At 41.1% G+C, this 17,685-nt stretch overlaps 1 protein-coding gene across 2 annotated transcripts in view; it reads right to left on the minus strand.

Annotated features, from left to right (window-relative positions):
* The window catches only part of tyw1 (tRNA-yW synthesizing protein 1 homolog (S. cerevisiae)), a 74,297-nt gene that overhangs the window by 51,755 nt on the left and 4,857 nt on the right, over positions 1–17,685 (minus strand). For both annotated transcript variants that reach the window (XM_027136826.2, XM_027136822.2), the window contains exons 5-8: positions 17,103–17,297; positions 14,085–14,348; positions 11,858–11,974; positions 1–133 (exon numbers count right to left, since the gene is read on the minus strand). In XM_027136826.2, coding sequence (XP_026992627.2) covers positions 1–133; positions 11,858–11,974; positions 14,085–14,348; positions 17,103–17,297 — 709 coding nt within the window. The remainder of the gene's footprint in view (positions 134–11,857; positions 11,975–14,084; positions 14,349–17,102; positions 17,298–17,685) is intronic.

The raw sequence follows: 17,685 nt of genomic DNA on the forward strand, positions 1-17,685 counted from the left end.
CTTGTTTAGTGAGTGCTTCTCTCAGTGCTGGAGTGATCATCTCCCTCCTCTCTTCCTCAGACCCTTCAGTCTTCTTCAATCCATTCAGCTTGGACAGTCTACCATGTTCAGCTGCATCCTCCTCGGTTTGTTTCTAGAGCACACATCAAACACACATCAAACACACACACACACACACACACACACACTCTGTTACTGATAAAAGAGATTTTCTGATAATTTTTTGAAAAAATAAAGTTTTCTATTAAAAAAAAAGCAAAAAAAAAAAAAAAAAAGCTGCTCAGTGCTACAGTGGGGCTCGAAAGTTTGGGCACCCCAGGTAAAAATTTGTATTAATGTGCATAAAGAAGCCAAGAAAAGACGGAAAAATCTCCAAAAGGCATCAAATTACAGATTAAACATTCTTATGTCAAAAAAAGTTACTGTAGATATTTTTCCATCATTTACACTTTCAAAATAATTTTTGCAGAAAGCAACTTTCAAAATAATTTTTGCAGAAAGCAAAATAATTGCGTCTGCAAAAAAAAAAAAATTTCAGCAAATTTTGGATGCTAACTTGATGCCATCTGTGAAGAAGCTGAAGTTAAATAATAATATGACTTCTACAAATGGATAATGATCCTAAACACACCCCAAAATCCACAGTGGATTATGTCAAGAGGCGAAAACTGAAGGTTTAGCCATGGCCTTCACAATCTCCTGACCTCAACATAATTGTAAATCTATGGATAGACCTTAAAAGATCAGGGTGTGACAGACAGCCCAGAAATCTCAAAGAACTTGAAGACTTTTGTAAGGAAGAAGATACCTCAAACAAGAATGGAAAGACTCTTGGCTACAAAAAGCATTTACAAGCTGTGATACTTGCCAAAGAGGGCAGTACAAGGTATAAACTCTGCAGGGTGCCAAGTGTAAATGATGGAAATAAAATCTAACTTTTTTGGACATATTATAAGAATGTTTAATCTGTAATTTGATGCCTTTTGGAAATTGTTCCACCTTTTCTTGGCTTCTTTATGCACATTAATACAGATTTTTACCTGGGGTGCCCAAACTTTCGAGCCCCACTGTATTAATTGTTAAAAGCTCTATTTACATAATACATAATTCTACATTACGATGAAATGAGATTAATGAATCTAGCAGCAATATATTTATTAGTACTAAAGGTGTATGTGCTAGTAAAGTACCTTAATATACGTTTAATATGCAGACAAATTTTGACAAGTAAAACAAAGTAGGTTTGAATGTAATAAGCACCGGCAGCAGCCTGGTGGGTTTCCACAATTACTTAATTACCATTCAGTTCATTACCGTTTTTTCTTCCTAATGTATGCTTAATTATCTCAGGCCAAAATATCACATCAAAGTGCAATATTCTATAATGAATAAAGACAGAAAGACTATTATCCAGAGATCAAGGCTTGAATATTTTAGAATGGCTAATAAAGAGTGCAAACCGTAGCGCTACTGCTCAACATGCTTTTAAATGATCGCATGCATTAAAAAAAAGTCGTTTACAGTAGACTGATTAGCACTTTATTAGATGCTACTGAAGCTGATCTAACAAAGAGAGAGAAAGAAAGATGATGGTGGTATAGTGATGACATTGCAGTGATATTAATCTGAGACTCGGCACCAGCATCGAGCGGCTCAGTAGCTGCATGTCTGTCACAGTGCTGAACCTGAGACTACCTGTAGGAGGTGGTGCGAGTTCGGTTGCTCGGGCCTGCACTTGATGAAGAAGTATAGTAACCTATATGTGGGTTTTATTTACGTTTAAGGTTTTTGGCAGATGCCCTTATCTAAAGCGACTCTAGGGCCTTGCCTTGCCTATAAGCCCAGCCATCACAGCTTGGTGACAGGAAGTGGCAGCCAGGTGGGCCGGGCATTTGAACTCACAACTAGTGTTGTGCTAGTTACTAAATAATAGTAACTAGTTACTTTTTAGTTACTTTTTTAAAGAACGTTCTTTAATGTTCCCATTAATGCCCTTTTTGTTTTAGGCGTTATGGTCTAGACCAGGAATCGGCAACCCGCGGCTCCGGAGCCACAAGTGGCTCTTTCATCCCTCTGCTGCGGCTCCCTGTACAGTAGATTTGGAAAGTAAATATTTTACTTAAATTTATTTTATTTTAGTTAGTTTTTTTAATGAAATTCTAAGATTATGATGCTTTTGTAACATGAAAATAAACCGTGTTTAATTTGTTTGTCGCTCAAAATATGCGCCATAACTGCCCACTTGCGAAACCCGACACACAGAAGCAGACGCAGTTTTGGTTCGCTGCAGCCGGCGAGTTAAAATGTTGATGTCATGAATACGAAGAGGACTCAATTAGACATTGAACATTGTATTTAAAGTAACCTTCAACCCAGCGTCTTTTTTGTTAAGGTTAGTTCAAACTGTTCAAAATATTTTTGTTTGCCTGCAGAAATAAAATTTTGTTTACTAAGTAGCAGGTCATTTATTTCATAAATGAACACACTACAGTTTTTTCTATACTTTCCATAAAGGTAAAAAAGGATATATGCAGTGTTCTCTTCATTTTAGGTGTCAAATGAGGTTTTTGGCTCCCGGTGTTTTTTTTTTCTGTGGGAAACGGGTCCAAATGGCTCTGAGTGTTTAAGGTTGCCAACCCCTGGTCTATACAAACACAAAACTGTTTGTTGATCTGTCCCTGGCTAACAGTCCAGTTAAAATCTAGTCGCTGTTGTTCTACCTCCAGATTGGAGTAGACAGGACCTTCGAACCAGAAAGACACAGCTTACATTTGGCTAAAAGGTTTTTGTCTTTATGCTCAACTAAAGTGAAATAATGAGCATATTTCCACTTTGAGAAACTCGTCTTGCTCTCGCCTTGACTCGCCATTACTGCCGCATATACTTGAATAAACGGAAACACGCCGACAGTGCGGCGTCTTCGTGTTTACAGGTTGGCATCCACCGATCCTGCAATGCGTCACTGCTGTAAACAGGTTAGTCTGTAGGCTACACTTCAGCCTAAATGAAGTCATTTAAAAAAGTAACAAACAAATGCACCATATGGTAAAGGAGTTACTTTATTTAAAATGTAATGCGTTACAGTATTAGTTACTGTCAAAAGTAACTGCGTTGCAGTAACGCATTACTAATAACGCAGTTACTGCTTAACACTGCTCACAACCTTCCAATCGGTAGTCTATACGTGATCTGTGGTATACATGATATACTGTATATAAAATACGTGTAGCGAGTGTCAGAGGAACGTTGGTGACTCGGTATATGTGTGTTCACCATACGATGAACGTTATATGAACACAAATGCACCGAGGTTCAACAGAATCAATTCAGTCTGAAATCAGACCAACGCTGTAGAGTGATGCGAACAAGGAACAAGCTCGGTGTGAAAACCAGCTCAGACTGCAGCTCTTGTCTGTTTGATCATACGTAACTTCAAGTGAGCCGGACAGTCTGCACCATGTCTATGTGCCCTGGCTGCATAATTCAGCTGCCTACAAAGACAGCAGACGTGCGGATCCACCGAACAGGACAAGTCGGCTCTACAACATTCAACCAGACGCCCGGAACAAAACAGTGTGTCCAGTCAATTTTATCCGTGTCTTTAACTAACAGACACAGTGAACTAGTCATCAATATTGTTTTCTTTCTCTCACACAACAACTGGAGAAAGAATAAACCTGAAAAACAAAAGGTTTTTGTTGTAACTTTGTTACGATCTCAAACACAATCTATGAACACACATTTTTTTGTCATTTCATCTACATTAATTAGTTTAACTCTATTTTGTTTATATTACAGGGGGGCACGGTGGTTAGCACGTTTGCCTCACACCTCCAGGGTTGGGGGTTCGATTCCCGCCTCCGCCTTGTATGTGTGGAGTTTGCATGTTCTCCCTGTGACTCGGGGGTTTCCACCGGGTACTCCGGTTTCCTCCCCCGGTCCAAAGACATGCATGGTAGGTTGATTGGCATCTCTGGAAAATTGTCCGTAGTGTGTGTGTGAGTGAATGAGTGTGTGTGTGCCCTGCGATGGCTTGGCACTCCGTCCAGGGTGTATCCTGCCTCGATGCCCGATGATGCCTGAGATAGGCACAGGCTCCCCGTGACCCGAGAAGTTCGGATAAGCGGTAGAAAATGAATGAATGAATGTTTATATTACATCAACTACGAATATTATCCCAGCCACTTAAGCTTTTTCTTCTAGCTAATAAACGCTTCAGTTGTTAAACCTGTAGTGTTTGGCTGTTTCTTTCTCTGTCTCTTTCTTCTTTTCTACAAAGCACACCATCTCCATTGAGGTGAATGTCCTGTCCCTCACACCTGCTGTACAACTTGGATCCAGTTCCAGTGCTGCAATATGCAGCTATCTTCAGATCTCCGACAAGCTGCCAGAACACGAGCTTAAGCTATCCTTGTAAAGGCCAGCAGTTATGCAGGTGTTGATGTGAGCTGTGATCCGTATCATGGTGGCCTTAAGGCCTGCCACGTTCACGCCGTTTCCGCTCAAACCGATGACACTGATGTTCTTCCGTGTCAAGTCACAGCTGTGTAGAGAGCTCATGTGGCCTCACAGTTAACGGATTTGCTCCCTAAACATTAAATGACCAAGATTCCATCATTTAACCACCACAGCATTTAAGATGAATCACCTAATTAAATCAGACACAAAGCTTTCACATCAGCATGTCAACTTGCATTCGTCAAGCAACCATCAATATCAGAGCTCAATACCAGAGGAAACCGGCTTCATTGGATTCAATCTGTCCTCATGTGTTGTGGCTTTGGTTGTAACCTTCCAAGGTCTTATATACCAGTGGTCCCCAACCTCGGGCCACGGAAGGAACATTAAATTATTTCCACTTTATTTACTGTGGTGAATTTCTCTCAGGTTTGTGCGACTTTCCATGGACGAGAGGTTAACCGGGAGCTGAGAGATGTCACTTAAAGCCACACCAATACCGCGCATGCGCAAAATATCATGATATCAGGCCGGGTTTAGGTGACGTCTGGAGCTGAGAGGCTACAAGCGGCAGTGGTGTTGTAGCTTAGGTGGAGAGAAGGTGTGTATCGCGGTGTACGTGTATATTGTGTTTGCTCAAATTTAACGGAATACCCTGAGATTGCCACCACAGCACTTAAATCCCTATTGCCATTTCTGACATGCTATCTGTGTGAAGTGGGGTTTTCTGCAGTGATGGCAACCAAAACAAAACAACGGAATAAACTGGACATAAGCAACACACTTCGGGTGTCATTGTCTCCTATTACCCCAGATGGAACCGTCTCCCTGCAAAGAAACAAGCTTGGGGTTCTCATTGGTTTTGTAGTGAGTTAAAAAGGCAGGTTTAAATACAATTAAATTAAGATTACTAATTTTAATTTAATTGTATTGCGCCACCTCACCCCCAGCGGGTAAAATTATCAAACATTGACCGGTCCGTGGCGAAAAAAAGTTTGGGGACCACTGTTATATACTGTAGGCTTTAGAGCTTTGCACACTGCACTTAACCCACACTTACTGTATAATCATACTAAACCCTGCTTTTTAAATGTTCCGGATAGAGGAAGGTTTCACGCTTTAGTAATTTAGAAGTGGGAATAGCGGCGCTTTTCACAGTGGTCATTCCGCACTACGGTGCCAATCATGTACACTGTGTAACCATGTGGTGTCAGAATCTTACAGCTAAATGCTAAGCAACGGAGTCAGAATCTAGTCAGAAAATAAATCACAGCATCATGAGAGGGAAAAAAAAACAAGACACTATGGCTCTATTTTTACAGTTATGGTCAGAAAAATCTGTTCAGGACAAACTGGATATCGATTACCAAACTTAAAGGTTGGTCCACTACATACTGGTAGGTAGCTAGCATGTGATGGGAGATAGTTGGCTGGAGGTTGGGAATTGGAATATCAGCAAAGTGAGACACTGTCCAGAAATTATTTTTACAACCTAAATCATGAATCTTGATGAACTAAGAACAGGCTGAGAATTTTATACAATAATGTCAATTTCTAACAATATGTCATTTAATCTAGCCTTGTGTTACTGTAAAAGACAGTGGGATATACTGGCAGTGTGAGAATGGCTGATTCATCTGCACTTTGAATGACTGATTTACTACACATTCGTATTCCAGTGCATCATGTCCTCCCAAAGATAAAAGAAAAGCAGAAGTATTAATGGCTGCTTAAATCCTTTGTCATCTGTCAAACTGAGCAATTGGGAGAGAAGGGCCTTAGTAAGAAAGGTGACCGAGAATCTGCTGGTCACTCTGAGTTCAAGAGATCCTGTGTGGAGATGAGACAAGGTTCCAATCATCACTGCAGCCCTACACTGATCTGGGATTTGGCAGTGTGGCTAAACGAAGCCCCTCCTGAGTACAAAACACATGAACACCTGCATATGAAGGGCTCTCGAACTGTGAGAAACAAGATTCTCTGGTCTGGACAAGACACTCAGGACCACTCAGCACCTCAGGATCACCTTCCAACATGACAACGACTTTAACTACACAGCCAATACATCACAGGAGTGGTTTAGGGACAATGTCCTTATGTCCTTATTTGAAGCCTATTAAACATGTCTGGAGAGACCTGAAAATGGCTGTGCACCAACAGCCACCATACAACGTGACTGAGCTTGAGAGGATCTGCAAAAAAGAATGGTAGAAAATCCCCCTAATCCAGTGGTCCCCAACCCCCGGGCTGCAGACCGGTAATGGTCCGTGGATAAAATGGTACCGGGCCGCCCAAGGAACATTAAACTATTTCCATTTTATTTACTGGTGTACGTGTATATTGTGTTTGCTCAAATTTAACGGAATACCCTGAGATTGTCACCACAGCACTTAAATCCCTATTGCCATTTCTGACATGCTATCTGTGTGAAGCGGGGTTTTCTGCAGTGACGGCAACCAAAACAAAACAACAGAATAAACTGGACATAAGCAACACACTTCGGGTGTCATTGTCTCCTATTACCCCAGATGGAACTGTCTTGCTGCAAAGAAACAAGCTCGGGGTTCTCATTGATTTAGCGTTGTAGTGAGTTAAAAAGGCAGGTTTAAATACAATTACATTAAAATGATTCATTTTAATTTAATTGTATAGCCAGACACCACCCCCCACCCCCAGCGGTCCGCGGTAAAATTATCAAACATTGACCGGTCCGCGGCGAAAAAAAGGTTGGGGACCACTGCCCTAATTCAGCAACATAAAACAAAATAAAAAGCGAAAGGGGTCTAAATACTCCGAATTCAAATCCACTGTATATTCTACTCCTCAATATGTTCCTACACTATATAAATGGGGGTGCATGCATGAGGTCACGTGGTACAAGAACTAAAATAGTCGCCCGAAGCGACATTCAGACATGCAGAAACGTTATGGCTGCAAGTCTGCAGTTGCTATACTGAGGACACCAGGAGTCAATCCTGCTGGGTTGTGCTGGGGACACTTTTCTTTTAAAGTTCACGTTGTCTAATAATGACATCTTAGATTTTCCCTCTCTACTGCTACACATGCCACACTCGAGTACCCCGTGTTCCTGGTCGCTTCTGCTCTCCGGATCTGCCTATCCACCCTGATGCCCTACCGCTGTGTGTCTCATTAGTCTGTGGTGCTCCCTGTTCCTGTGGATCATCTGACTTACACCAAAGAGTGCGATTATAAAAAACGGTCCCTTCTATAACTGTATGATCAGAAGATGCAATCGTGTCACACTTTTCATTTCTAAGTGGAACCAAACTTCTTTCGTGAATAAATGGATCATACTGAAAAGTGAAGTCTCATAAATACAATCAAGATGGTGCTTCATCCATTAGGAGACAGCTGAAGTGAATCATAATGACAGCAGCTCCACCAATGTTATTCTTATTATATTATTCAATCTTATTTAATAAGAGAAATGAGCTGCTCTGTAGGGCCAGACATGTCCATACCTCTCCAAGAGCACACGTGATGTACAGAAGACATGCGAGGGACAGCGTAATGGTGTAAAGCGGTGTATTTTAGCAGCAGACCAAACACACGGACCACTGAAGAGATGAAGGATTAGTCCTAGCTGTCATCTTACTACTTCAGTGGAAAGCTTTATGCAGAGCTTTGCCAAATTTAGTTCCATCAAAAGCGACACACTCAGTTAGAGGTCTGTGTGTCAGCATGTTAAAAAATAAATAAATAAATGAATGAATTTCATTAAAACGACAGATCCACCTCCTCTTTATTATTATTAATAAATGCTTCATTTTGTTGCAGCTTTTTGAGTGTTTTGTGTGCTCTCGACTGGTCCCACCATGGGTCAGGGAAACAGCTAGGTATACATCATGACTCTGCTTTGTTCTGGCACAGAGGTAGTAAAATAACCTTCCACTAGATGTTTGAACAGCTGAGTGACCGACTGTCTTCAGGGACGACGTAGCCTAGTAGTTAAGGTGTTGGAATACAAATCAGAAGGGCATGAGTTCGAATCCCAGGTTCACCAAGCTGCCACTGCTCGGCCCCCCGTGCAAGGCCCTTGACCCTCAATTCGTTCTGGATGAAGGTGTCTGCTAAACGCCGGAACTGTAAATGTACATTTCTTCAAACGACGAGTGAGGACCTCATTTTCCTGAAGCGCTTAAACTAGCACTTATTTTCCCTGTTTGTTTTGTGTGTATATAAAAAAAAGGAACAGGATTTTAGGTTGATGGGTTTCTAAGTCTGTAACCGAATGAACCTGCGTTAATGTATTCATTGTTAGAGACGAAGAACTTTTGCAGGTTGCTTTAGATAAGGGCGTCTGCTAAATGCCGTAAATGTGTTTTGTTGTTTTTTTGTGTGTGTTAATTTTCTGGGGGTTTTTTTCCCTTTTTGAAAATTACTTAAATTGTCAAAATTGGAATGTCCGTATTTACTGACTTTCTATAAAAGCTGTACACGTGTCCGACGCACATGAACCGAAAAGGGCTCTGGCGGAACGTAGGATGTGATGTGTTTTGGCCCAAATCTGTTGAACATCTGTGGAAATTTAAAAATAAATAAATAAATAAATAAATAAATAAATAAATGGCTGTTTTCCAAATATCGCAGAGTTTGCTTGATTTTTTTCGGCTCATTTCTGTGATGATCATTTATACGATCTCAAAATCCCTCCACTGTCTTGTAGCAATATTTTTTTTTATTCTCTATAAAAATAAATAAATAAATAAATAAATAAATAAATAAATAAATAAATAAATAAACGTTTAAAAAAGAGCCGCATGGTATTTCCAGTAACAGAAACCTAAACACACGTACATTTAAACTTAGGATCAACACGACTTAACACTCAGCAGCTGATCGCACAAGATTCCCACTTTCGATTCTGTGTAATTATTCTGAATAGAATGCACAACTGAAGGGGGTTATGTGCTATTCCGTCACTTTTGTGTGTGTGTGTGTGTGTGTGTGTGTGTGTGTGTGTGTGTGTGTGTGTGTGTGTGTGTGTGTTTGTTGCGAGGGGGATCCATCTCATGAATCACTCCTCCGTACAGACCTGCTGAGTGGGCGTCAGTGATCACAGTTCACAGTTACGTAAACGCTCGCGGCGCCTGCCGGAGCTGCTGTCTACTGTAGCAAACCATCTGCCGCTCCGTCTCATTCAATGGAGCCGCAGATTCTCTCCATCTATCTATCACTGTAAGTTCCATACAGTGCCGTTTTTTTAAAAGCTTGGACACGCCAGTTGCCCAAAAGGATCATTTTAAAATGACTAGAGGAATAAAATTCTTTCTAACGAGCTCTGTAGTGATCACACATTAGGTAAAGGAAAAGGGCACGTCAGTTGTTGAACACTCCACGGCACAGACTCGAGTCTTTACTGATTCTGTGTAGACTTTAGTCAAATGTCAAGCATGCACATGAATCTGCGTTCACTTGTGCCACCTGCTGTGAAAGGACTGTAAATACAAAAATACAAGTTTTTGCTTTTTCATCACCTCGGTGAGCCAGTATGTAGACAGCAGTAGCTTATGAGCGGATCCTAAGGTTGTTATCAAGACGTCCGTCTCTGCTCCGAGTGTGAGTGAATAATAATAATCATCAACATTTATAGTTGAGGTCATAAGCTGCTTGTGGGATAAGGTAGCTTAGTGGTTAAGGTGATGGACTATTACTCGGAAGGTTGTGAGTTCGAATCCCAGGTCCAACGAGCTGTTAATGAGCCAAAATATAAAAACGAGATAAAATATAAGCTGGTGTGGATGAGATTAGTGACATCAAGCAGAATCTCTAAAATGTTCAGAATAAAAAAAATTGCCGTGTTTTTTGTTTCTTTAGCTCTGCCCTGATTAAACTATTTCACATAACAGATGAGTCCAGAAGACACAAAAGTAGCTGAATGTACACAAAAGTTTTCACCAGCGTGATTCTGAACACCATGTGCTGGAGGATCGTCGACTCGCTGATCTTCTAAAACATCCTCTATGTTCTGCACGTTATTTACTTTTCCAACATCGTCTGCATTTTGGAGCCTCTCCAGGAGAAGCAGCAGCTAATATGATCCCGAGATCTGTCTTTTTGTGCTGAGGACAAGTGAGAGGCTCGTACACATTTACAGCATTTAGCAGACACTCTTATCCAGAGTGACTTACTTTTTTTTTTTTAATTTCATTTTAATGTCCATTGAGGGTTAAAGGCCTCGCTCAGGGGCCGTGGTGGACCTGATATTGGTGGACCTGAGATTCGAACCAATAACTTGCTCAAAGGTTTACATCCCCTGCTCCTTAAATGCATTGCGTTTCCTTTTTGAGCCCCGGGAAATGTTTTGGCATTTGTACTAGTCGTTGCTGTGTAGGAGTCCCTCGGTTGTCATCAAAATTAGAAAATTCTGAGAAATCAATTAATGTGCAACGCTTGGGAATTTTTCTGAAGATCATCTCACACATGCTTTATTTTCATCTCCGTTACACTACTGTAATGCCTCGTATATAAGTGTATGTAAGTAGATCTATCCTCTTTTACACTTAGTACAGGATGTGGCTGTGAAGATGCCTGGACAGAATCAGGATTCAAGAGATGAGATTCTAATATTTGTGTCCTATTAATAGTCCTTCAGTGATTTGGACCTCCCTACATCACTGTGAGACTCGGTCAGTGTCTTGGAGATACCCTGCTAGAGGTCTTCTCGGGTCTAAAGAAATGTACCCGACCCGAAGTGACCCGAATCACTTTTTACCCGAACCCGATGTGCATATTTTTTTTTTTAAGAAAGACCCGACCCGAGACAAACCCAAAAAAATTAGACCCGAGTCCGACGACAATATTTTTTTAACCCGACTGGACCCGAATGTTGAGTAACTCTACACTAAATAACCGCTACAGCGTGGATTCAAAATTGATTGACAGGTTTGTTTCGATGAAAATTAGCTTACCGCCATCCACACGTCGCCAGCCGCATGTCGCAAGCGGTCTTGACAAACAGAGGAGAGGTTGGAAAAGGACTCGAGTCGATGCACACACACACAAGATACAGTAGTTCGGGTCTTCTCGGGTCCGTTCGAATTTTAAAAACACATTCATTTTAAATTACCCGAGACTCGATGCCACTATTATTAGACCCGACCCGTGTCCGAGGCACATGTGAAACTTTTAGACCCGAACCCGTTTGGGTCTCGGGTCTAACCTCGGATTTTAAGATCCAAGTGGACCCGTGAAGACCTCTATACCCTGCCATAACCGTATCATCAGCTCAGAAGCAGTAACCAAGGTCTTGAATTGAACCCTTATCACAATAAGATATCTCTTACAACCAGAAAGTTAAAGAAACATGTCATCATGTCCACCCTCTTCTGATCAACCTCTTTCTCCTTGCCGATGGTGACTGATGAACTACACATACCTTGGCTTTCTTCATGTTGTTCATGACGTTTCCGAGATCCTCCATGTCGATGACGGAGCCGTGAGCTTTCTGCTCCTCGCCTTCAGACTCTGGATCGCTGCTGGACTCAAACAGCTCCTACGACGTCAAACACGCCACCGTGTTCAGTACACACCCAGTATATCATGAAGGATTTTATTTCCTCTAATACAGCGAGTGAGTTATGATACTAATAACGATAGTGAGTTAATAAGATGATACAGATTAGATCGTGTAGGGATTACTCTTGTGATCAATCATATTACAGATAACATTTCAAACACAGTGCAGAAATGGCATATACATATATACATATATATATATATATATTACTGTGCAAAAGTTTTAGGCAGGTGTGAAAAAATGCTGTAAACAAAGAATGCTTTCAAAAATGCAAGTGTTAAACATTTCTTATCATACATGAACAAAATGCAGTGAATGAACAAAAGACAAATCTAAATCTAATCAATATTTGCTGTGACCAGCCTTTGCCTTCAAAACAGCAGCAATTCTTCTAGGCACACTAGCACACAGTTTTTGAAGGCACCCGGCTGGGAGGTTGTTCCTAACATCTTGGAGAACTAACCACAGATCTTCTGTGGATGTCGGCTTTCTCACATCCTTCTGTCTCTTCATATCCCAGACACACTCGATGATGTTGAGATCAGGGCTCTGTGGGGGCCGTGCCATCGCTTCATGCTGGTTTGAAGGCAAAATGTAGTAACACCAAATATTGATTGGATTTAGATTTAGATTTTGTAAATTGACAGAAATAAACGCTCATTAATTACATTTCTGTAAGCATTCTTTGTTTACAGCATTTTTTTCACACCTGCCTAAAACTTTTGCACAGTGCTGTATATATATATATATAAAATACTGTATACCATTGTGGTGGCAGAAAGATATAATTTTGCACTATGTACATTTACATTACATTTATTACATTAGTAACGTACAAATGTTAGAGCATCTCTAACCTGTTCGGTCACGAACGTAATCCCTACACGATAAAGCCTTAAATATCTTAACATAGAGACAAAGTGAAGGTTTATAATACACCAGATTTCAAAAGTGCTCCTTATTTTTTTCTTGGCAACCAATCACAGTTTTCATAATAACGTGTCATACCTAGTAACGGGGTTAAGCCCCGCCTCCTCTCTAAGATAATAGTTGGTATATTTTCCTTTCCCAGAGTTACTCAGATTGGTCCTGAATCCCTCTGAAGATAAGATTCCTAGTTAGAAATGTATACGCTCAATTTGGAGCTTTCTGAGGTCATTCTTAGAATATTTATGAATCCGGGTCCAGGAGTCTATGTGATGTCCCTGTGCATGCCAACTGACACTACTGCTAGATATAGCTGCAGATACAGTAATACCTCGAGATACGAGTTAATTCGTTCCGTGACCTTTTGCTCGCATCTCAAATTGCTCGTATCTGAAGCAATCCGTTCCGGCTCACAAAATTCCACTCCAGTTGTTTTGTTTGTGTTTTGAATATGAAAAATGTTCAGTACCTGTATTTATAAATGACAAATATTGTATAAAAACATACAGTAATAAAAGAGAAGGTTAAATAAATAAACTGGTGTTACTTTACGGAAGATGCGCACAGAGGTTGAGGGAGGAGGAAACAGGCGGAGGAGTTAGGAGGAATTACACTTTCACTTTCGTTCACTTACTCGCTACTGTACGCTCTTAATGCTACTGTATACTTAAATGGAACATATCGGATTCGGTGTAGTCACACAAGTTCAAATTTTTTAACGGATCCAATGCTCAAAACGGGCTCCCGAAAATTACGGCACATGTATCTCGAGGTATCACTGTATAGGAAATTAATCAAAAACATCTGACCAATCAGATTTGAGAATCCAACAGCACTGTGTATATAGTTTTTAATATAAAACGTTTCCCCAACAAAGTTTGCAGCCATCAACGCAAACAAAACCACTGTGAGAAATAAAAATGCTATTTTTTTATAATATTATTGTTATTTTTTTATATTTAGGGAAACATATTGCCTAGAAATAAAACAAATCCACGCTATACCAGATACACAGATGCCTAAGTGGCCCTGGTGTACAGAAATGTGTTCACCCGCTGCCCAGAATCCATTTACATTCAGGTGCCATGAATAACAGGGCACAGGTTTGGTTACCATGACAACACAAGTTATAAAAGATGCCAGATATAGATGGTCTTGCCTCAGAGCTGTGCTTCTCGCCCTCCGCTTCCTCATGGTGCTTCTTTTTATTCTTGCAAGAGCCTTTTTCGCACTCGCAGCTGCACGTCTTCTTCTCGCCTTTCGCCAGGGCCTGAAGGCGCCACAGGAAATCAACTTTCCACGCCTGGAAGTCAGCCTGGATGCTGCCATTTCTGCTTTTCACCACGTCACAGTCGCCTTCACGGCGGCTCATGACGCGGGCTGCGCTCAGCATCCACAGCCACTTGTCCACATTTTTGCCAACCTGGAAATGGATTAAGTGTTTGTTGAAGTTGATCTTTTTAGTTCTTTCACACTCTCGGTTTCTTGATTATTCAAAATCTAGAACTGTAAATGAGGTGGAAAACATTTGGCTCTCTGAATTTTAATAAATCAGCCAACCGTAAAAAATATTCTGGTTTGCAGTAACAGTAACATAAAAAAAAAGGGGGGGGGGGTCAGTAGGTAGGTCTATATTCTATATTTTTTTTCAAGTTTCAATGTAAAAAAAAAAAAAAAAAAGGTACAATTTTGGTGATGCTGATTACGTAGCTATGACTTTAAACAAATTAGCATATTGTGACGTCACTGACTGGGTCTTTAACCCATGCCTTCAGGCGCATCATTGTAAACCTTATTTTGATGCTGGACAGTTTGTCCAGAACTTCTGTCAGTGAATGAGAGTTTGAGACGAAGCGAAAGCACAGGCCATAGTGTGACATCCGTTAACCAATAGTTAGACGCCAACATAGATGACTTCACGGGTTTTTACTTAAAAGAAAGAACGTAGCCTTCGTTTGTATGTAGGCCAAGGCAATTTATCTATTTACAATACTTACTGAAATATAATTAATATTATTTTATTGCTTTTGTATTAGTTGTTTGAAGAGTTAAAAAAACAAAAAAATTGGTCGGTCTTAACGCAAATTTACAACCGGCAAGTCGGTCGGACTTAAAGCAAAAAAAAAAAATAATAATAATTTGAGTCTGCCCTAAATTGACAGGGTCGGTCGGGTAACGAAACAAGAATATTTTTAAGGATGGCCTCAGCACAAAAACTGCGTGTTCTCTGTGAGTGACTCTCACTATATATCCTCCCAAACAAGTTTTTAGACCGATAATATTCCATGAGCTTGTTAACCAGTATCAGGATGTACACATTAATAAAGACATTTAAGTACGAGTTGTTCTTGAGAAGAAATTCCAAATGCCATACATATAAATGTGTTTGGCTGCTCAGTAATCTACATTAATAACAGTATTGATTTAATCCTAATGAATGATGAGGTAGGTATTGTGTTGGCAAAGCATGCACCGCTGACATTTTCTAACCAAAAACTCATTTGGCCAACTGGAGCGTAGCTCCTAACTCTTCACCCTCGGCAAGAAGTCAAACAAGCTGCGTAAGGAGCTGCACCTTCAGAGAAGTGAAGAGCCTTAGGTGGCCAAAGTTAATGACTTAATGTTCTCTGCTCTCTCACACACATTCGCCCAGAGAAACCTGCAAGCCTCCTGGGTTTCGCTACTCCCTACAAAGCTCTTCTGGAGATCCGGACCGACCCCTGCTGGAAGGACTCAGACACCACTCCAGTGCTCAGGCTGTTGAGTGTTGCTACCCATGATGTTTAAGTGTACTCTTTAGGTTCTTCCTTTATTATTGGCGTTAAATATATGCTTGTTTGGCCTCCTCAGTTTGTTGATGCCACCCTGGGGGGGGCATGGTGGCTTAGTGGTTAGCATGTTTGCCTCACACCTCCAGGGTTGGGGGTTTGATTCCCGCCTCCACCTTGTGTGTGTGGAGTTTGCATGTTCTCCCCGTGCCTCGGGGTTTCCTCCGGGGTACTCCGGTTTCCTCCCCTGGTCCAAAGACATGCATGGTAGGTTGATTGGCATCTCTGGAAAATTGTCCGTAGTGTGTGAGTGTGTGAGTGAATGAGAGTGTGTGTGTGCCCTGTGATGGGTTGGCACTCCGTCCAGGGTGTATCCTGCCTTGATGCCCAATGAAGCCTGGGATTGGCACAGGCTCCCCGTGACCCGAGAAGTTCGGATAAGCGGTAGAAAATGAATGAATGAATGACTGAATGATGCCACCTTCCCCCCCGTGCAATCCTTCGTTCAGCCTCTTGTGGCAGTGAGTCGCCACAGTATCTAGTTACATACATTAATATAAACAAATAAGTTGAACGTAGAGAAGGAGAGAGGGAGATGTGGTCATTTCTTTCCTGCTCCTGAAAATAAAAAAGTGTTATAATAAGCACAAGTCTTCTGGGAAGGTTGTCCACTAGATGTTGAAGCATGATTGTGTGGTTGTGTGTTCATTCAGCCACAAGAGAGTTAGTGAGATCAGACCCCGGTGCTGGGTTAATAAGTACGGATTGGAAAGAGTGTTCCAAATAATCCCAAAGGTGTTCAGTGGGTTGATTCAGTGTCAGGGCTTTGTGCAGTGCAGGAAACTCGAGTTCTTCCACTCCAACCTTCTCGAGCCATGTCATGGAACTCTCTCCGTCCACAGGGACATCGTCATGCTAGAACAGGTTCGAGCCTCAGTTCCAGTAAAGGCAGATTAAAGACAAATACATGCCTCCAATTTTGTCGCAACAGAAATCAGGAGGGGTAGGAGGAGCACATGGGCGTCGTGGTCAGGCGTTCACATACGTTCCGCCGTATGGTGTACATACTGATATTGATGATCGTGATGAATCCTTGGATGATTTGTGTAATGCGACGAGTAAACTAGTAGTGTGAACTAATAGTTTTGTAGATCCTGCTTGAAACATGAAGAAACTGAAACGACTTGCGTTTAAACACATGGTCGATGGATAAAACAAAGAGAAAAGAGACTCTAGAAAATGCTCTCAAAAGCCTACTAATGGGAGTTAATAATCTATTAGTTCTGGCCACTAAATCTGCTATTTTCCTAGTGATTAGTTGACTTCTGCTCGCTACACACATGTGGCTGAAAACATCCAACATATCACTGGCATAGAGTTAGAGCTAAAGGGCTTTAAGAGCTTCTCACCGTGTTGTAATGACCGACGTACACGGAGTTCCCCAGGCCGAAGACGGCGTATCTCATTCCTTTCAGGTAGGTTTTGCCATAGCGGAAGTCAGTGGATGCCTCCTCCAGCCATTTATAGAACCATTGGGCACTCTCGGTCGGCTTGCCGTCAGTGTAGGTGGCCATGAGGAACACACAGATGGTTTTACTGGTGCACTGTAGGGAGAAAGAACACAATTCGGAACAGTTACTAATCACTGACTTATTGACAAGGATGTGAGATCAGTAAATCCAGGATACATTGGAGATTAATTACACTGATACAGTCTGTACTGCATCACATATTTCAATTCAATTCAAGTTTATTTGTATAGCGATAGACATTACAATAGACATTGTCTCAAAGCAGCTTTACAGAACATAAACATAGAGCAGAAGGTAAACATAATTAATGATAAAGGAAATAATAAATAATAAAAGAAATAAGAATTTACAGAATAAAAATTCTAGATTAATATTAGATATATTTAGTTCACAATGTGTATGTATTTATTCCCCTATGAGCAAGTCTGAGGTGACTCAGGCAGCTGTGGCAAGGAAAAAC

Source organism: Tachysurus fulvidraco, chromosome 11, assembly GCF_022655615.1.
Source record: "Tachysurus fulvidraco isolate hzauxx_2018 chromosome 11, HZAU_PFXX_2.0, whole genome shotgun sequence".
Classification (NCBI taxonomy): Eukaryota; Metazoa; Chordata; class Actinopteri; order Siluriformes; family Bagridae; genus Tachysurus; species Tachysurus fulvidraco.